The 21303-nt window shown below is 49.1% G+C and overlaps 1 protein-coding gene and 2 long non-coding RNA genes across 5 annotated transcripts in view; all 3 read right to left on the bottom strand.

Annotated features, from left to right (window-relative positions):
* Window positions 1-3224, bottom strand: LOC123025365. 3 transcript variants are annotated; one of them, XR_006415107.1, is made up of 4 exons: window positions 2771-3224; window positions 1667-1814; window positions 1208-1418; window positions 1-716 (listed from the first exon to the last, which is right to left on the bottom strand). It is a non-coding gene; the product is annotated as an uncharacterized LOC123025365 (long non-coding RNA). The 3 variants fall into 3 exon arrangements; XR_006415106.1 differs by lacking the exon at window positions 2771-3224 and adding an exon at window positions 1949-2187; XR_006415105.1 differs by lacking the exon at window positions 2771-3224 and having other exon boundaries at window positions 1667-2186.
* A 1246-nt stretch (window positions 3225-4470) lies between these two features.
* On the bottom strand, window positions 4471-6897 carry LOC123025441. The gene is made up of 2 exons (XR_006415121.1): window positions 6221-6897; window positions 4471-4760 (listed from the first exon to the last, which is right to left on the bottom strand). It is a non-coding gene; the product is annotated as an uncharacterized LOC123025441 (long non-coding RNA).
* A 707-nt stretch (window positions 6898-7604) lies between these two features.
* Window positions 7605-21303, bottom strand: part of DDX11 (DEAD/H-box helicase 11) — a 33606-nt gene continuing 19907 nt past the window's right edge. The window contains exons 16-27 of the mRNA XM_044434154.1: window positions 19840-19960; window positions 19009-19143; window positions 17897-18009; window positions 14886-14958; window positions 13886-13989; window positions 12528-12677; window positions 11234-11302; window positions 11008-11108; window positions 9922-10006; window positions 9168-9243; window positions 7968-8122; window positions 7605-7793 (exon numbers count right to left, since the gene is read on the bottom strand). Coding sequence (XP_044290089.1) covers window positions 7749-7793; window positions 7968-8122; window positions 9168-9243; window positions 9922-10006; window positions 11008-11108; window positions 11234-11302; window positions 12528-12677; window positions 13886-13989; window positions 14886-14958; window positions 17897-18009; window positions 19009-19143; window positions 19840-19960 — 1227 coding nt within the window. The 3' untranslated portion in view covers window positions 7605-7748. The remainder of the gene's footprint in view (window positions 7794-7967; window positions 8123-9167; window positions 9244-9921; window positions 10007-11007; window positions 11109-11233; window positions 11303-12527; window positions 12678-13885; window positions 13990-14885; window positions 14959-17896; window positions 18010-19008; window positions 19144-19839; window positions 19961-21303) is intronic.

A 21303-nucleotide genomic window follows, 5' to 3' on the forward strand; every position in this document is an offset into this window, starting at 1 on the left:
TGAACTTCATGCGTTTTCAATTTAATGTCAGTGTTACCTGCACTGCTCTGACAAGCACTTTATACCATCCACGCATAGAAAAATCGTATGCTTAAGACAATGACTCCATCTAGCCACCTCATTCTCTGCCGCCCCCTTCTTCTTTTGCCGTCAGTTGCTCCCAGCATTAGGGTCTTCTCCAGCGAGTCCTTTCTTCTCATTTGGTAGATGAAGTATGAGTTTGATCTTAAGTATCTGGCCTTCTAAAGAGCAGTCGGGGTGGATCTCCTCTAAGGCACTGGTTTGATCTTGCAGCCCAAGGGACTTGCAGGGGTCTAGAGATTGTCCTGTTTTTCAGTGAGACAAGCTTGGTTCATAGTGATGGTTGAAGATTTCTACCTCACACAAAATAACATTCGTTACACAATCTGGATGGGAAACTGAAAAATAACCGCTGAGGAAAAATCAGCTCCAAAACAGGATTCACACCATGACATTATTGTGCTCAATTTCCACTAGTCTGCAAATACGCTGCAAACAAACTGCCAGTGTTTGTTTAGGAGGGCAGTGGCTCCCAAAATGGGCTCCGTTCATGTGTTATCCGATCAGTGGGAGGTACTTTGCGCCCCCTTGTAGACTCCTGGTTTCTCCTCAGCACAGCCAGCAGCCCAGCTTATAGTCCCATGCAGCTCCATCCTGGCATTGGCCCCACGAATGACAGGACCGCCAGCATCTCCCTGAAAGGTCAAAACATAAGAGGGGTGGTTAATATTCCAGTAGTCATCAGGATGGGTTAATCAAAATCACAGGCTGGACAGTGGTGGAGCAGGTTCACGAAAGGGGGAGAAAATGAATTGGATTGGAAGACTATGTATGTTTAGCCACACAATTCCATTGCTGGCAGCAGAACAGTGGGAGTTGTAGGCCATCTTCCTGTCTGCACATGTGTGTGACCGCACCCAAGTAATCTAGAGGATTCTGGCATTGCTGTTTCTGTATCTGGAGGGGTGACCACCTTCTACAACCCAGGACATGGTGCAAGGCAGCTTCAGCAGGTGCACCACGGAACCCATCCTCACCCGAGCCTCTCACAAACAGGATGCTACGTCGGAAATGTCAACTGGAAAGGTTTAAGGGAGATGTTAGGGAGAATTCTGTTCACATGGGCTGCGTCAGCAGAGACAATTCTGTTGCCAAGGTCTTTGGCAACAGCAGATAAGAAACTTACTTTGCATGGATCAGTCTTTCGCTCTCAATTTCCAGCAGAGAACACGTTGTCGATCGCTATCTGATGTTCACAATTTTTCTGACGAATGCTGTGGGATATCGACTGCACATTCATTGTTTTCAGAATCCTGGAGCAATAAACCCTAGCTGCAACCAAGTAATGTAGCCTTCATGTGAGACTCTTCTTGGGGACTTCTGATGCTGACCGTCTACTTCATGGGTGAAAACAAAGGAAGAACATCAGCCTCTACCCCAACAGTGCGCTCCTAAATTTAACTCAGATGGATTGTCCCCCATCAAAAAGGAAACTATAACAACAAAACTGGTAAAAATGCGTGGAGACTGAGAATGGAAGGGAAGGATTTTCTCAGGTGGCTTTTGCCTGAGGTGGGCTTGAAGGTCAGCCTTCAAGCCATCAAGCCACCGTTTGCATGAAAAGAAAGATGGAAAATGTACATACTCCTGTGTTCTTTTCTGTATTTTCACACTGGAAATTTCACACGGGAAATTATCTCTCAGTGATCATCCTTGAGATGGCAAACAGATGATTTCGATGGTGTCCGTTTCTTGGGCACGCTGGCCAAAGGAAGATCTGATCCTTATTACGGCTAAAAGTGTCATAAAGAGGGCATGTTAAGTAAGCTTTCCAACATGAATTCTGATCAAAACAAGAGCGGATGTTCAGAACTAGCCATTCCAACTCTTTTTCCAGATAATGACACAAATGTGCATGTTTGCTCACCTCTATTCATTTTGCCCATTCCCAGGGTTCCTCCCAAAAATAATGGAGACCTCCACAAACGTGCAATCTGCAAGGACTGCTCTCTCTCCAATACAGAAAATTTTTCATAATACTAGAAATGTATTATGTAAAGGTTTGTAATATTGAAAAAGGATCCAGGTAAACCACATCCACTGCATCCCATCTAGCCACCTCAAAACCTTGTCATAGAATTCCACAAGGTTTGTCTGGCAGCACCTGTTTTTGCAGAAGCCATGTTGTGTGGCTGCCAGCCTCCCTTCCCTGTCTAGCATCACTAGATCTCTCGCTATTATGAGCCTTTCCATTGTTTTTCCTACAATGGACGTAAGGCTAACAGGTCTGTAATTCCCCAGGTCCCTTCTACTACCCTTTTTGAAAATTGGGAGCACTGATGCCACCCTCCAGTCCTCTGGAACTTCACCCATTCTCCACGAGGTCTCAAAAATGGAGGCCAGCGGGCGTGAGACAACCCCTCCCAACTCTGGGGTGTAACCCGTCAATCTCCAATGCTCTGAGGAGCCCCTCATCAAATCTCCTATGTAGATCTCTCCCGTCCTGCTTTGCGGAGAACACAGAGGCAAAATAGTCATTTAGCTTCTGTGCCTGTTCCCTCATATCAGTCACTGGATCTCCTTCCTCCTTATTTAGTGGTCCCACCACTTGTCTCCCCTTCCTCTTCTTATTCACATGCTGAAAGAAGCCCTTTTTGTTGCTCTTGATATTCTTGGCAAATCTCAGCTCGAAATCAGCCTTAGCCTTGAGAAGAATCCTTCTGCAATGGGCCTCCTCTTCCTGGTATACCTTTTTGTCTATTTTCCCCAGTACCCATTTCCTACGGAGGTTCGCACTTTCTGACACGACCAAGCTGGCACCTGTGTCGTCACTTCCCTCCCTCCCTGCCCGAGCGTGAGGCACTTCCTTGCCTCTCCCAAGATGGCCGCCAGAAGGGGAGGCATGGTCCTTTTCTGCCCTTCTTCCCCGGAAGGTCCATCCGCTTGGCAGTGCCGATGTGGCCCCCACGGAACCCCTCGCCCCTGTCTTCCCAAATGGGGGAGGAGCAGCCCTTCCCGCCACGCCGTCCTGCCTTCCCTCGCCTTCCCTCGGGCGGCCATGGCAAGAGAGGCAGGATGGGTAGCAAGAAGCCTCACATCGCTTGGAATCTGGCATTCTGGCCTTCAAACGGGGCTCGATCCCCTATCAATTCCTCTAGGAAAGGCCATGCACTGCCTCAACGGGCATCGAGCCTTGCGTCTGATTCCTGGTGCATGGGGGTGGGGGGGGGAGCGAGAGACGCGGGGGGGGGCAGCGGAACCCCCCGCCCCCGTCTTCGCAAACAGGAGGGAGGAGCAGCCCTTCCCGCCCCGCCACCCCCCCTTCCCTTCCCTTCCCTTCCCTCGGGCGGCCATGGCAGGAGAGCAGGAAGGGCGGCAGGAAGCCTCACGTCGCCTTCAGGCAGCCATGCTGGGCGTGATATCAAAACAGAGGCGCCTGCGGCGCGGAAAAGTGACGGATATTCGGCCTTCGCCATGTTGGTAGTGTCTGACTCAGAGAGGGGCCTCGCCCTTCAGCCATATTGGGAGTGGCCTGTTTCCGCGCAGGCGCATGTCTAGAGCTATGTAGGTGAAGAGCCAGATTGCATTGCGGCATCCACAAAGTGCCGCTGCAGGCCCAGTCCCAGACCCAGCTCGTTTCCCAGGAGGGGCGAAAGGGCTCTGTCGCTGATCTTCCAAGAAGGGGGTGGGCGGTGGCAGCGCGCAGCCCGTGCGTGGGGAGGGCTTCGTGCAGCCTGGGGTGCCCGGTGTGGCTCTACGCTCAGCAACGGAGGAGTCAGCGGCGCGCCTGGAGTGCCCTCCTGTGGCCACTGCCAAGAATTGCGGCCTCCTGCGCCCGAGAGCCCCATTTTAGACATCAGCGGCGCGCCTGGAGTGCCCTCCTGTGGCCACTGCCGAGAATTGTGGCCTGAAGGTTTTCACTGGAAATGCAAACATAAACCTGGTACTTTTTATTCCATGTGGTGGACTTGTCATAAGGCAAAAAACTATTGGGCTAAACTACATAAATGGCTTGAGGAAATGTTACAAAAATCTTTAATATTTAAACCTGAAGTCTTTTTATTAGGCATTGTGTCTGATGATGTTGACAAACAGGCAACGTATTTGATGTACGTGTAGTAATTACTGCGGCAAGGATTGTATTTACCCAACATTGGAGGAGTGAAGAACCACCTTCTGATGAACTGATTTTTAAAAAGATCCTGAACTGCGCTGAAATGGACAGGCTGACTTGTCTCTGAAGGAGAAAGAGGATACATACTTCTGTCAAACTGGAACTCTTTTTATTATTGGCTAGAGAAACGGGACTATGCGTAGATTTGAATATGTCTATGGATTGCTATAAAAAAATGGGGGAATGACCCTGTAGTTCTGATGTCTCTGATGATTAATGTTTTTAGATTTTTACTTTTTTTAGCTTGTAGAAAATAATAATAATAAAACTTATTTAAAAAAAAAGGCTTTCACCAGCCTTTTCTCTCGTGAGACATCCTGTCTTCTGAGCGGTTTGTCATGGTAGAGGAGAAGGAAATGAGAAAAGAAGAATGAGAGCCGAGGGTGGAGAAGGCAGGCACCCAGGGGCATCAGGGCTAGCCCTTCCCACAAAATACTTTCAGCTCTTCAGTCCCTTGAATAGCATACATGAAAATGATCTTGGAGATAATCCTAACTCCAAGGCAGCGCCCACAATTCCCATTCTCCCCGTTCTATCCTCACAACAGCCCTGCGAGGTAGGGCAGCTGCGTGTCCAAGCCTGGAGAATCTAATCCCTACTTCGAGTAGACGCCGAGCAGAAGGAGATCGCGTTCTGGGGCCAGGTGCACAGTGCAGGAGCGGCACCTCTTCCCCTTCGTACGTCTATGGAACGCCTCTGCAAGGCCGGCCACTACTAAAATGGCGGAGGGCTGCACTCCCTGTAATGGAGCCATGAACAAGATGGCGCCTGTGTCGTCACTTCCCTCCCTCCCCTCCCGAGCATGAGGCACTTCCTTGCCTCTCCTAAGATGGCCGCCATAAGGGGAGGCACGGTCCTTTCCTCACCTTCTTCCCCGGAAGGTCCGTCCGCTTGGCAGTGTCGACGTGCTGCTCGCAGGCGGAACGTTTCTCCCGTGCCACCTGACCCGGCCCGTGCAATCAGGGGTGCACAGCGGGCTTGGCAGCGCCTCGCTTGCTGCTTCCCCACCTCGGGACCCCGCCCGCTCTGCCCCTCCTGCCCCCAGTGCCCCCTGCTGGGCCAGGTCTGGTGGCCTGCCCAGGAATGCCCCCCCGCCATCCCCCCGGTCCTGATCCAGAGGAGCAGCCTGGGGTGCCATCCCCGCGGATCGGGCCCTTGACTGCCCCAATCGCCTCCGCCGGACTCGGCTTCCCCGCTCGCTCGGGAGCCTTGCACTGGCTGGACGAGGCTTCTGAGTGCGGGGACCGGGTGAGCCTCCCCCAGCCAGCGAGGGCAGCGATTCCGCGTGCCAGGCTGGGGCCGGAGCTGTGGCGATCCGGCTTCTACTGCCTGCCTGGCCATGCAGCTCACCAACTGACATTGGGCCAGGCACAGAGTCTTGACCTGTCCTACCCCGCAGGGTTGTTGTTGTGAGCATCAAATTGGGCCAAGCATTGCGCCAACCACCTTGAGTTCCTTACAAGAGGAAAAGGCATGGTACACATGGAGTATACACGAGCCTGTGTCTGCAAAAGTTCTGCACCTCTCCTAATGGTGATCAATAATAAAATAGTAGCCTTTTTAGAGGCTTCAAGGTCCAATAGCTATTGAGAAGACACGCCTTCCACTCAGTATCCCCCGCTTTCTGCAACAGCGCTGCAGATGCATTTGCACACTCAATGCAGGGCTTGTCTTGTTGGTCCCCAACCTTTGCTCTGGTATTTCATTCTGTTTTTCTCCCACCATTTTAATGTATCATTGCTTTTAAGTGTGATTTTATTGTGCACGGCTGGATGCTTTGCCATTTCATCAGTCCTTGTTGTAAAGCGCTAGTAATGGGGCAGGGCATAAAAGCTGACTCGTGACACCGGGCCTGTGTTGCGTAGTCCACAGGGTGGGCTGCAGTGGGCAACGAAAGGGAAGGGCAGGAAGGCCCCTTCCTAGAACATGTCACAGAGCTGATGCGGCAAAGTCAACACAATAGGAGCCCGGCAGGTGAGAGCAGGAAAATGAGGAGGGGTTCAGAATCAGCAAAGCGTAGCACACAGGGAATCCGCACTTTACAGCAGGGGGATGAGTCTTAAATCACGAGGTGACATTAACTAACAAGGGGCCATCCAGCCCCAAAGATATATTACAAGTTCAATAAATAAAAGCTTATTTGAAAAGGAAATGTTCAGCAACATTGAATTTACAATTTGTTCGGAGGAGTCACCCCTGCCCCACGTCTGCCAAAGGCCACCCAAGCTCACAGTGTGAAGGTATACAACTCTGCAGGCTCAGTGACGGTTCGTGCAGTGGCTCTCAGATATAGGGGCAAAGGCAGGACATCCCTGAGAATGACAGAACCTGATGCCAAGGGCACGGCCCTCTAATCTCATGAAGCTCGGCCTTTCCAGTGAAGCTCTAGTTACACCAGCTCAGACCACATCCTTACGTCCTACGTGGGCCTTTGTTTTTCTGGGTGGCTCCAAGGTGAGCAAGTTCATAGCTCATTTTAGGACTCACCAGAAAACCTCACACCATGATTCAATACTAATTTCTAGAGATACAGTGGCACACATCGGATGGACCGACAGAGCAGCTCCCATTCAAATTTTAGATACGGTCCTGTTTTTCAGTCGGACAAGTTTTGTTTCAGCGACGGCTGAAGATTTTCACCCCAGACAGAATGACATGAGAAGCTGCAAAAATAACCACCGAGGAAAAATCGGCTCCAAAACTGGCTCNGGGGGGGCATGGCTCTTTTAAAATGAATGCAATGTGCCCCCCCCCCCACAGTACTGGTGGTTCCTGAAGCACTTCTGGACAACCCTTGCTTGCACGTAGATAAAGATGGCAATAGTAGGGAGTGAGCGCTTTACTAAAGGGAGGCTGCCTTAACTCGTCCGTCCTTTTTCTTCTTCTGACACATAGTTTATGCATTTCAGTTCTGGGGTTTGTCCTTGTCTGCTTTGTTTCATTCTGAGGCTAATGAAGAATCAAATGGAAAAAATGCTTCACGGGCTCTTCTCTGCACTGCCCCCTGATCCTGACGCTCGTCTTGATGGCCTAGTGTAACAGCCTCGTGGTGTTCTGACAACAGGAGCTTTTCCTGAATGTTCAGATAAGCATCCACAAGAAGAAATAACTGCTAACAAGCTCAAGCAGTTGTCTTCCTCAGCCAGTGATGGAGCTAAGTGCCTGCCTTGAATTGTGAGCAAGACTCAATGGAAGACAGAGCAAGATCAAGAACTATCACTGACGCAAAAAGTAGGGGCAAAGGAGATAATGAGCAGCCAGCATCGCATAGCTTTTCTGGAGCTGTTCCAAGCTGCCCTGGAGAACAGAGCAGCTCCGTCTGGCCTAAAAAGAAGAAAGCACTTCCTCCCCATTCTGTGGCTCAGGTCTAATTTACTCCTAAATTAGTTGCATAAGGCTCCCCAAGCAAAGCTTTTGAAAAGTACTTTACTTAGTCGAAGAAGAAATCCATACACAGTATTTTCATTAAGCAACAAAAGAAAAATGTAGCACAGTCATCCTTGCTGAAGGCATTTATTTCCAAAAGAGGGACAGGAGAGCTTGCATCTGTCCATCATGAAGTTATGGACTCACTACTCGATTTCTTCTCCAAGTGGAACTGTGAGGGAAAAAAAGTAGGTGCTGCGTCAAGCGTGGAGTGGCTGAACTCGGAAGTTGGGGCATAATTTGACAGCAGGAAACAGCCACAGTATGTGATCAGTCCTCTGGCATTGTTAACATTCCACAAAATGTGTCTGAAATTGGACAAAGCAGAGACTGGCTTGGGACTCACCTTTCTGAGTGCTGCAAAAGCTGGCCCAAAACCAGGCTTGACCTGGGTTCTGCTTTTGATCCACTGCGGAAGCTTGTTGAAAATAGCTTGACGGGCATACCTGTGATCTAAGAGCACAATGCTGGCAAAGTCCTTTTGATGCCGGATTGCTCTTCCTGAAAAAGGGGGACCCAACACTCGAATGCATTTCACGTCCTAATGGTATCCAAGACATAAGGCTATGCAGCAGCATGCCAATTAATCTGAGCTGGGTGACAGCAGGACTCTTACAGTGTAGTTTAACTACTTCCACGTCTTATCTTCCAGTGTGGTCCTCACACTTTGCTACTACTGAGGCACCTGAAATTTCTCTTTCCAAAACTGGGGAGCAGTGACCCTACAGGCTTTTGTTCTATTGTTCAGTCTTCAATACAATTTCAGAGAACAGGTTTAACCAAAGTTGTTCCTACTTAGAACAGATCCATTAAGTAGAATGGGACCCAAGAGAGATTAAGACTCGATGCAAGTCAGTTCACAGGGCGTGGCTGGCCTGCTAGATGTTTCTGGACTGCAACTCCCATCATTCCTCACCGATAACCCTGCTGGCTAGGGCTGATGGGAACTGCAGTTCAACGCAATCGGGAGAGCCGTCTTTTCCCTACGCCAAAGTAGTCCAATATTGTCTCTGGCAGTGCATCTCCTCACCTGATTATCCAGTCACAGGAGGGTCTGAACGTGGAGCTGTCAGCGAAGGCTGCAGTCTACTTAATCCTTTCTTTCCCCTGGTGTTAAGCAGCCATTTCCCAATCTGCCCCCTATCCAGACTGGCTGGACATACAGCTCTTGAGGCTCGGGAAGATGGGAGTTGTAGTCCTAATACATCTGGAGGGCACCAGTTGATGAAGGCTGTTCTGAGAAGACCCCTACAGAAACCCTGAGAAGAATTTTACTGGGCGCGAAAGCAACAGCCTGGAAGAACCAACTGCTTCTTGCAAGCTGCTGCTTTGCCCGGTTGTCTGGAGTGGGGTGGGCAGCTGGCAATGGACAGTGTCGTTTGCTCGAGTCTGTCAGTTCAACCAGCTGCGTGGGGAGGCTGGGTTCAGCGATAGCCGCGCCCAGCCCAGCCTCGTGCTGCTGGTTGCACAGGAGCTGCCCTGCTGAGCAACAAGAGTTACCTCCATATGAAGAGCGTCCAAGCCCTTTCCCCGGCTGCATCCTTACCTATGGACTGGTTGACGGCTTTCATGCACAAGTTCTCAATGAGCTGCCTGGCTGGGGCTTGGTCTGCTGTTTTTGGCTGGAGGAGAGAGGGCAAGACAGCAGGAGGGGGTGAATGATTAAGTCACGTTTGAAGTTTCAGTTTCCCACTAGCTGGTCAACCTGCCCTTTAAGCCAGCCAGCCCCAGCCTGGTGCCCTTGTATAGTAAACATGGCCAGTGGTCAGGAATGCTGGAAGTGCAGTCCAAAACAGTGGGGGCAGCTGCAGCAACTGCACCGAGGGGCGCTCCCCACAATGCACACGCCTCTGGAATGGCTGAACTGGCAGACTCAAGTAGTGCTGAATCCTATCCTTGAATAGACTGTTTACTTCACAAGCCACCTGCAAAGTTCCACATTCCACGAACCCCCTCTCAGTACCTAGATTACTCAGTAACTGTTACCTCTCAAAGCCTGGATCCTGCTTGGGACAGCCTCTTTCTAGCATCAAGTTGTTCTCCCATAAGAATATGGAGAACACCACTTCTCCCACTTACAAAGGCGAGTGAAGCACCACTGTGAAATACTTTCCAGTTAAAGGGCACAAGTTTGATTTTATAATTTGGGTGGTTACTGGGGATAGATCTTTACCCAGAACAACAAAACAGGCCCAGGCTCTGGAGAGAGCAATCTTTATCACTGAATTGTGCCCTCGCAAAGCACAAGCACAATGCAGCGTGAACAGAAGCCAGCCTTAGGAGGGTGAAAATATAATTACCATTGTCCTGTCAAGGTAAGCCATTTTCTCCTGAAGTTCTGGAGATTTGATGTTGGGGTAAGGCATGCCCACCATAATCACACACCTGGGGAGGGGAGGAAAAGAGATCAAAAAGCTATGCCACCCGCAGGTATTTCATATGCTTTTATAAATGCACATTAGGATGTCCAACTTAGACATGTTTCCATCCTCAGGTGTATTACTAGGCTTGTGTCTCACTCAGGCACATTAGAAGCAGGCCTATATACCTCCCTCCAGGAATCAGGAGCACAGGATAATCAGGAGAAATCCAAACAAAACTTAAAAGGAATTTGGGAAGCCAACTCCATGTGTATATGTGATGTTGGGGAGAGGCAGAGATTGTTATCCAGCGCATTAATTGTCCCCTGAATGTGTGGCAGAAGCTTTCAGCTGAAGGGCCAAATCCTCTTTGGGGAAAGCAAAACCATTGTGGGCTGGATTTGTGTGAGTGGGGCAAAGGCGAAAAGGGGCAAAAGATGAGCATATGCTAACTAGCGTTTGCTGCCAGTATCTAGGCTTCAGAGGAAACAGTTCAATCTTTTACACAGGGAAAAATGCACAAAAGCCAGGAAACTGCCAAGTGACCGATGGCCAGGGGAAAGATGCTCTGCTGCACTAGAGGCACTCAAGATGCAACTGGACAGCCATCTGAGAGGGATGCTTTAACTTGGAGTCCTGCACTGAGCTGGAGGTTGGACCTGGTGGTCCTCTGGACTCTTCCAGCTCTGCTAGTCTATGATTCTATGCTGCACCCCTGCAGTACAAACCCAGCGCCTCTTTCCAGATCAATTCTGGCCACCTTCAAACCACAAGAAACCCTTTCAATTTAAGATGCACATGCTGTCTTAGCAGCTGTGGGGACCACTAAGGGTTGGCTTAAGGCTCAGCAAAGAAGGCATCCTTCCCTGCATCCAGGGTCCACAGCTCTTCAGGCTGTACGTTTCCCATTACTCCACATCTTTGTGACCCCCCGCTAGGGTAAAAAAAAAAAAAATTGAAGCTGCGTAACTTCAATGAAGTGGATGGCATTAGAATTGCACACCTCCTGATCTGTCAATCAGTTACCTTCCCAGGTCATCGGAAAAATTGATTCCTTCGCTCATCTTCCCACCAACTACGGAAAACAGCACTGCTCCCGTTGTGGGACCTCCTGTGTGGCTGCAGCGCTGCATGAAAGAAAGCCCACGGGGAGTGGTGAGGAGCCGCACATCTGGAGCCAAGCCACGGGATGGTGGCTCTGCTCTGCTCCTTTCCCAGGAGCTTGGCAGGCTGCCGGTCCTCCCTTGCTTACCTTGATCCACTTGGCGTATTCGCCCAGCACCTGCTCCACTTGGTTAGCTCTCTTTGGCTCCTGAAATATCTGTGGAAAGCACAACGCACTGCTTGCTGTAAAGAGCTGAACATTCAAACATGCATACAAGTTTCCAGTAATATGAAGGCTGCCCCCTGACGGGTTTCCACAGGTTCCCTAGTGCAGAAGCCACACAGCTCTGAAGGTCTGAGTATGGGCATCTTCAGTTCATTAAGTGGCTACTACGGTGGGCCACGGTCAATCAGTAACCCTAATTTCCCAGAAGGCTAACAAGGCTAAACAGCCTGCCCACAAGCCGAGGTGCCGGGAGGGGGGTGCTGAGCTCCAAAGCACAGAACCGCTCTGTGTCTTGGAGAGAACCCAATTAAAGATGGTGCTGGAGGGCAGCTCTTGGGTTTGCAGCCAGCCAGCCTGCCACTGATGCATGCATCTTAATTAAGACCTTGAGAAATAACATGAAAATCAGGAGAGGCAGGAAGACTGGCAGACGCTGACAGCCGTGTTTGTGGGTGCACTGAAGCTCATGGGCACCTTGTTGGAGACCCCAGAGGCACAGCATCCAGAGAAGAGTGCCTCTTTATTTTTTTAGTTCCTATAAATGGGAAACGAAGTTCAAATCCCTGCTCGGTCATGCCACTCATTTGGGCAAAGCCACTTTCTCAGCCAGACCTGCATCACAGGGCTGTTATGAGGTTAAATGGCTGCTTTGGGAAAGAGGATGCAAATTTAATCTCTCACAAACACACCTGGGTTCTGTCACAAAATAGAGCCCAGAATGGGAAGCGCAGGCTTTGGCCATCCGGTCTACGGAAGCTGCAGCAGCCCAGTTCCAGGCTGCCTCACACAGCTTCACTGTTGTGAGATCTCCCACTCTAGAGATATTCAAAAAGAGACTGGACAGCCTTCTGAGTGGTATAAATTGGTGTCCTGCAACAGCAGGGGGATGGCCTTCTTGGCCCCTTCCAGCTCTACTATTCTACGATTCTACGATTCCTCCTCCCCAAACTGTACAACAAGAAACCATGGAACAGCATTTAATCCAGCTGCAATCTGAGTGCAGTGGTCGGTCACGCAGCAAGTATCTGTTATTCATTATTTGGTGAGGAGTTACCATATAAACAGCCTCTCTGCTTCACTGTGCAGGTAATGAGAACAACTCAAGGACAGAGCAAGAAAACCAGGACTGAGAGTTGTAATTAGCCAATAATTGGCAGATTTGGGAGCAGCTGGCTTCCCTCAACAAGCACCAAAGGGCCTTGGGCTTTGGAATTACCTTCTTCTTCGCAGCCAGTTGGGTGAGCAGCCCTGTTTTCTCCCAGTGCATGTACACCTGCTTCTCATATTCATAGGAGGGGAAGAAGCACACCACTCCCCCAGGGACAATGTTGCACAGGTTGCAAAGAATCCGTCCCGTCTCGTCCATCTGAAAAGAGAGACCGTGGCCACCGCAGTGCTTCAGGCACTGCAGCCATAGCTAAAGCCTCAGCTCCAAAGAACACAGGCTTCCTGTTGCCTCCTCTTCGCCAGCCCACAACATGCAACTTCCTCATGATGCCCGTGAGCCAGGATGTCCAAGCGCTTCATCCTCCTGGACATCCCCTCAGCCTAGGAAAAAGGAGCTGCAGTGCCCACTATCCCTGACTGTGGGTTGGGGCGGCTTTTCTCCTGAGGGAGCAGCAACTGGGACGACTTGTGGGGCAGCCCCATAGGTGGAGCCTTTGCATGAGATGCGGCAGGAGGGGGAGAGGCAGTGGAGGAGATAAACAAGAAGAACGGAGCCGAGCCTTAAAATCCAAGTGGCACAGCTGTGGTGGGGCTGCCAGGCCCAGGAAAGGCTGGGGCCAGTAGAGGAAGGAGGTGGTCATCCTTATTTCCTGCAGAGCAGGAGCGCCAAAATACTTCCAGCCCAAAGGCTGCATAGCTTTTTGGAGAGCTCATAGGGAATCAAATCTGTTGGACGGCAACCTGCCAGCATCCCCGGCCCACAGTCCGGGACAGTGGGAGCTGCAGCTCCTTTCCCAAGGCTGAAAAAGGGTGCATCTTTTCATGGGGGTGAATTTGTAGAAACTGCATTGTCTGTGCTGGGAAAAGCCAGCGTAGCAACTTAGTCTGTAATATTTGATCCACTCAGTTGGATCCAGGATCTGCCTCCTGTTGTGGGAAGGGCTCTGCTCACAGAAGGTGCCACCATGCGATTTTGGAGGAACCTCCCTTCTGGCACCACTCACCTGGGTCACTCAGCAGGGTCTCCCAGTCCTCTGGTAGCATTTTGCAGAGGCTGGAGGAATCGGGAAACTCAAGCTCTGCCAGCCCACTTCCGCATGCCTAAACCTGGATCAAACCCCATGCAAAGAGGCATTTTGCTCCTTGCAGTTATCTATCCTTACAGTTTTCACCAGAAAACAATGCAAACAGACACAGGTTTCAAATAGAAAGGATGAAGGCAAGCCAAAAGACAGTCGACAAAACTTTTCTGAACCACAGTCCTGATTCTCTCCATACAGAACCACTGCCAGTCCATGGCAACAAGCTACAGTCCTCGCCAACCAAATTCAGATTTTGTCTCCCATACTGAGTTTGAAACATGATGCCGATTTGCTTGCGAAGGCAACGTGACGGGCAAATACTGACCATTTGAGGCAGCCCTCTTTTCTCATAGGTGAATTCCAGCTGCTGACTGGATGGGCCACTGCAGAGGATAATGGGTAAAATGTTCTCTGGAGGAATCACATGACCTGTCAACACATAACAAGAAAGGAATGAGAGGCAGGGAAGCTGACCAGCCGCCCTTCTTCAGGCCGTTCACAAGCAAAGCCACGCTGGCCGAAACCTCCAGGCAGCGGGTTTCAATGGCCGAGCAAAGAGAAAGGGAACAGATTCACCCAAGGATTTACGCTTTAGCAACTGGGAAAGAAGCTGCAGGCCGATGATGACTCTTTGAATCAGGGGCAAGACAAGCAAATTGGAACCTCCCGTTTGAGCGGACTGGTTTTCCCAGTTGTTTAAAAACTGCAAGAAAAAAGTCTCTGCCAGGTCTAATCCTGTACTAATCACTCCTCTGTGTTTCTCGCCTGTAAAATAAGAGTATCAGGCTGAAGCCTTTGACTGGGGTCTTTGTGCTACTCTGTCCAAATTACAGAACAGTAATTACTTGGTATTAACTTTGCAGCAACACAGAAGTAGGTCTGCATTTGCATGCACTGGCTGGTGGGGGGGGGGGAGCAGAGTCACTGGCTTTGCGCCAAGTTCCCAGTCACTTGACCCTGGCTGGAGGACCTCTGGATTTTAGAGCACAACACGGAGCTGAACTCACTCTGAAGTAAAGAATCAGAGGAATGCAGAGGTAATTAAGTTTTCTACCTTGGTTTGCAGAAAAATGCAATTCCCTTGAAGGGGGAGCCCTGGTCCATGGAATGTCAACACAGCAGCCTTTGGCAGCTGAGGCCGGCCAAGCATTCTGATGTGAAGTGCAGCCAGAGGTAAAAGGACTCCCTGCTGGCTGCAGCATTTGGGCGGCGAGAAATGGAGCAGGAAAAGCTTCGTCATACCTAGTGCCGCAGCAAACAGAGCTCACCCAAGTGCCGTGATGTGGGGCGAAATAGACCCTCCTCCTCCACCCTGCCAAACTCACCACAGGAGAACTCCTCGATCCTGTCTGTGCCGACACCTGCACACAAGAGCAGCTGTTCCCGGAAATCGGCCACCTGCAGCACAGCAACGGCAGGTGGGTTTGAGAAATAGCTGCCACCAAAACTAGGTGTGCCCCGATCATCACCAGGCTCCCTGCATTTGTACCATAACTGTCTTCTGCTTGCAAGGACCCAAGTCCTCTTCAACAACAGCCCTGTGAGGCAGGTTGGGCTGAGAGTCTGTGACTGGCTAAAGTCACCCAGTGAGCTCCAAGCAGGGACTAGCACCCGGATCTCCTGAATCCCAGCCCAGCATTTGAACCACCAAGCTGCACTGGCTCTCAGCATTTGCTTAAAAAAAGGCAAAGCCTGAGCAAAGGGGTGGCATCCAAGGACGCCGTCCCGCTGGTGTTAACGATGTTCCACTACTGGAAACGAACACACATGCAGCTGGACATGGGGAATGACAGGACGGGCCGTCTCCACCCTTCCTTCCCCCTGCAGGCCACAAATCCACTCTGGTGTGATGGAGTAAAGGCTGAGAGGGAAACGGGGGAAGCCACCCCACCCATGGTGGCTCCTCCCATTGGAAGAGCCCCATCAGATGCCACCCCATAGACTGCAGACCTCCCACCAAAACACCGTGTCGCCTGCGAAGGATGAGCCGTGGCCCCTCCAAGTAATGCCTGTGTGAATGAAAACTCGTCACACCATCTCCTATTTCCATAATTTATCCGTACAGAGAGGAATATGGAGCCACACAAGGCAATGACACCTTGCCCTCCAGACACTTTTTTCTGCAAGCCTCTGGGTTTCAGTGATGCTAACATGCTGTCAACAACATCTGGGTAACCTTATAAACTAAACACTTTTATTTATAGATGTATATTTTTAAAGCGAAGACTTCCAACAGCCAATACCATAATTTCTGGCTTCCATGCAGAACTGCAGCAAACAAACACAAGCCATGCAACGGGAAGGCAGCAAAGGTGAGAAAAGAGGGAATTGCACACCGAAGATGGACAAGAGCTGACATACAGTGCCGCCTTCCCTGGGCCTCGTGACCTCTAGATCTGCTGGTCTTCAACCCTGGGCCAGTGGGGCTTCCAGGAACTGCAGACCAAAACCAGTTGGAGAAGGTTGGGCTAATGTAAGGAAAACCACATGGTCTGTGAACAATTGAAAATGTGGTTCTGGACTTCACCCCTCAGAGTTCCCACACTCTCAGCTGAAAGATGGCAACAAGGGCATGAACCACATTGCACAGGTGTGAGGAGGAGGGAGATAAGTAAATGACTGTATACTCCCACACCCTGACTGATTGTGGGGAGGCATTATTGATCAAAGCACAAACCACAGCAAAGAAGAGAGGGTGATGGGGAAAGGCAACCAAGCAGGGAGCTCAAGAACTTCCCAGGCCTTAGCAAAGAGCCCTGACATGCAAAGCTCACCCATTCTGGTGAGACTCACAACAGCACAGCTGTCTCTCCTACCATTACAGCACCAGAGTCCGCTAACTGGGGAAAGCCAAGCCATTCCACATGGCTGTGCAGATGAATCCCGACAGCAGCATGCCATGGACCCCACACAGCACACGTGGAAGACCAAGACGGGGCGCCCAGCAATGACACTGATGGAATTGCTAAGTGGCAGCAGAAGCAACCCAAGCCCAGCGCAAGTTGCTCCTTTGCCAATGTCAGAAATGCAACACAGCTCTTTGCGTTCCGTGGAACTGGCTGTTCCAGATGGCGCAACTCCACCTTGACCCCCCCACCACCACTGATGCCACTAAATAAAGAGCAGTGGCGCCATCATGTGGTCCTACCTCAGCACAGTTCTTGTTTTAGGGCCAACGGCTTCTCTTCACCCAGTCTCGCTTTTGGCTTTAAGGAGCATCAGCTGCAAAGCAGGTTGCCTCCCTTCCTAGGATTTGCTTAGGGCAGTGAGGCTGGGGCAGCGACAGCCCCCTGGTGCAGCTGAACTATGGTGGCTGAGCTTTGATACAGTGGTGGACCAAAGAGTGCCTGCTTTGTGTGCAGGAGCTCCCAGGGCCAATCCCTGGCAGCTCCACATAAGGTAGGAAAAATCCCACCTGAAACCTGGCAGATCCCCTGCCGGCCCGTGTCAGTAATACTGAGCTAGACAGGTCTGTGTGTGACTCAGTTTAGACAACTCTTGGCTTTTTACGGAAACCTCAGTTATTGAGACATTGGTATCACCATGGCTTGTTAGTCACAAACAACCCATGAAAAGAGTCCATGGTTTGTTCTTGAGTTGTACATTGTGGCTTGTTCACTGTGGTTAGTTATCTTTGGCAGGATTCAGACAGCACAAGAAACCATGTTTCAACAATGATTCAACAAGAACACTAAACTTTTGAACATGGGTTATGCTGCTGTCTGAACTCTGTATAACTCCCATTTTCCCTGCCCATTGTTCATGCTGGGGCTTATGGGAGTTGGAGTCCAACAGATTTCTCAAAATTTGCACAAATTGTAGAGCAGAGGCCAGGATTCTGCACAAATCTGGAATTAACTGTCAAAAAATTCAAGGGAGTCAAGGTGGAGTTTGCATATACCCAGCCTGAGGAAGATGCTTCCATCCTTCTCATGTTAAATGATACAATAATTCAGCTCCAATATGAATAATTTGCACATATTTACACAATTTGCAGAAATTACACTACCAGCTCCAAATTTGTGCATATTTTGAGCAATTTCACAGCAGCCTAATCTTGCTCCTCCCACTCAGCCTGCCATCAGGTTGGAAATGTGTTCAAAGTCCCTCAAACTCAAATGGAACAAGTTTCCAGTGACACACATCCCTACTCTCAGACTAGTCTACCTCACAGAGTTGTTAAAAGGATAAAATTTGGAGGAGGAAGACCATGTGTACCACCTTGGGCTCCTCAGAGAAAAAAGTGAGATGAATGAGACATTCAAATAAATGAATCAGCAAGCAAGCAATTGCCACATGGACTACATGATGCTTAGGAATATCCAGAAGCCCTCACCGGATGCATGGTGCCCCCTGCAATGATCACAGCCCGACACTCCTGGAGCACCTTGGCAAAGTACACCGCCGGATTCAGCAGAAGAAACTTGAGGCTGCTTTGAGCCAAAGTGCCTGGAAAAGGGATAAATGGCAATGTAACACTTCAAGAGCACCAACAGACAGTTTGATCACTGCCTGCATTACAAGAACACTTCCCCGCCATCTTGCTGCTGATTCCAATCGCACCAGTTCTGAGGGTGGGCAGCACACTTTGAGCTAAACGAGGGGAAAATGTCTCGGGAACTGAGATGCCAAATGAATCAATGGCACAAGCACTGCCTGCTCGCATTGGCTGGCACGTGTCATGTCACTTCACTGCTTTAAGGCAGGGCTCCCCAACCTGCGGCTGCACCAAACTGCTACTTGCACCATCCCCAGCCAGAATGGCCAGTGGCCATACTGAGTGTGAGTCGATAGGAATTGTGCTCCAACACATGTGAAGAGCACCCGACTGGGAAAGGCGGCATTAGAGCGTCTTTGCAGCAACTACACGTGTTGTAAGTGAATAATTTCTGTCCATGCTGCTTTTTAAAACAAAAGGCATCAGCCACTAAAATAAGAATGGCCTTTCACCCTTCGACTCCTGGAGAACCCCCTCATCTGAACAATTATTTATTAATTTTCTATGTCATCCAGTAGCCCAAGGGTGGTTCACAACAATTAACCCCATGAGGTACAACTTAACACTTTCAGAAATTTACCACTATAGGATGAGATCAAAATCAAACCCAAGGATCTAAAGGATTTAAGGATCTAAAAATACCGTAACAGATTTAAATGACTAAAAATTGAACTAAAACCCCCAGGAGAATAAGAAGTTCTTCATCTGTCACCCAAACAACTACAATGTAGGCACCGAGTGAGCTTCTCTGGGGAGGGCATTCCCTGAACCAAGGAGCCACCACTGCAGAGGCCCTCCCTTCAGTAGCTGCCTGCCCTGCCTGACTTGGCAGGGGTAGCTAGAAGAGGCGTCTCTGGGGATCTTAAGGAGGGGCTACCCCATTAGCAGTAGTAGCAGAGAGGGATCCAACAGTATGTAATTGTGCATCCCACCACAATTGCACACGGTACCTTGCCTGGTGAAGATGACCCTTCCATCTTGGTTTGCATTTGTAAGCGCAGCTAAGAACCCCTCAATCTGCATCAGAGGAGATGCCATCCTGGGCTGGTCATCTTCAGCAACTTCAGGGGAACTCTGTGGACTGCCTGTGGACCAAAAGACAACTGAGCTGGAGAACTTCAGCTGCTGAACACTCTCTGGGGCTGCAGCTCCAAGAAGGGAGCAAGTTCAGAAGACCATTTCCCTTCATGCCATGTTCAAAAGTTCTTATTAGGTCACAGAACATAGAAGCAAAACTGAATCTACGTTCTCATCCATGTAACTTTCATTTAAATTGCAGAACAATTTAAAGGGAAAAGTGGTGATTTAAGCCTTGCATGTTAAAAAAATGCTCACAACTACATCAAAACAATTCTTTTAGGTAGAAAAATCAAGTTGTGTTCTTTATTAAGTGATTCTTCAAGAGAAAGTACAGTAAACAACACTTTAGCCAGCAGGAATATAATACATTCACCCTGATCCAACAAACCTCCTGGAACAGCTTACATTTAATCCATAAAACAAGACCATTCTTGCCCACAGACTTATGATACAAAAAGATACACCATACAATGCAGAACGAATGGGGAAGGAGAAAGAAATAGATTCTTTCAGCCAGGGTCCAGTTTCTCCCTCGGTACAGCCAATAAAGTGGCTGCACACAAAAGTACCCTACTGAAAAGTCACTGTTTGGGCAATTACCATCCATTTTATCTATTTTATTTTATTTATTATTGACTCTTGCAGCCCATCTCCTTCCACCTTGAAACTCTCCATAAAGACCAGTTCACAGACACACTCACCCTCCTTCCCTTGCCTCTTGCTCAAGATTTGCAGGAAATTCTGCAAGCCAGCCATTTTCGTGTCTTCTTTCCTTGTTTTCAAAGCCCCCGATGCACCATATCGCTCCACAAATCCAAACAGCTGCCAAAAGTAAAGAGACCAGAAGCAGTATTAGACACTGCCCATAAACCAAATCTCTGCTCATGGATCCTTCCTGGGAAATCCACATGATTTCCCATGGCAGAAAACAACTTCACTCAAAGTCAAACTGCATTCTTCTGCAATTGCGATATTTACGCAGCCAGACAGCTTTCAACCGTCAGTCCTCTATAGCAAAAACAGAGGGTGGAACACATCCTAGGAGAAGACATTAATTCCTTCATTCATTTTAACTTGTATGCCACCTCATTAGCTATCAGCTCTCTGGGCAGCTCACAACATGATTAAAACAATACAACTGGTCATAACATGCCATCCTCGTAGGAGAAAGTCCTTCATTTCCGAGCATGCCCAGCTAGCCAGTCCAGCATGCAGAGAGTTGTAGGCCTTTACTCGCTCTAAACATATTTAGGATCCACAGCTAAGGCATAAAAGGTAAGCACTTGCTCAGTAAATTAGACTTTTAATTGCTGAGCAAGGGAATAAAATTGTTCATCTGCCCAGGAAACATTCCCCTAAATTGACTTTTGCCTTTAGTAATGGCATCATATTCCTCATATTAGTCCATGAAGCACTGCCTTCCTTCTCATTCAGTTGACTTGCCCTTGGCAATATCCACATACAGTCAAAAGGGATTGGTTACACAGCACCATGACATTTTCATATACTTAATGTATTCTAATTGGTCAGAATTATTCTAGAAAGGAGATAGAGGTTCTAACCAAGACATACATGATATTAAAACAGCAGATCAGGCAACAAAAGGCAAGAAACAGAATTTTTAACAACAGTATTGGTATTATTAGTTTTCAAGAAAATATCCTACCCCCAACATAGTAATTTAACCCTAAAAATAGGATCAGGTAGCCCTTCAAGGGCAGCCCTCAAATTGTATGCACCCAAAGCATGAGAGTGTCTACTACAGAACAATATATAAAACAATAAATAAATAAAGCTATGCATATATTTGGTGATTGTCAGGTGAAGCAGCAGGATTCAGCACCTTGATCATAGCAAATTTTCCATTTCAAGAACATAAAACAACACAAAAAAATCCAACCTGGCGAACTACAAGAGATGAGCTTGAGAATACAGTGAAAATATTTGGCAACCTGTGGAAAGATGGAATCCATGCAAACACAGAGCAGGAAGTCAGTGTTTCATCGCTACCTTCCTGCCTCCTTGAAGAAGCAACTTCCTTGCATCTTGCCTTACAGAATTTTCCTCTGTTCTCAGACATTTGGCAGCATAGGACAGAGTTTTAATCAGATTTTCCTTATTGTTGTGCGTGCGTATGTGCGCGCGCACACACACACACACACTCT

This window comes from Varanus komodoensis, unplaced genomic scaffold (assembly GCF_004798865.1).
Source record: "Varanus komodoensis strain SLA01 unplaced genomic scaffold, ASM479886v1 scaffold27, whole genome shotgun sequence".
Lineage (NCBI taxonomy): Eukaryota > Metazoa > Chordata > Lepidosauria > Squamata > Varanidae > Varanus > Varanus komodoensis.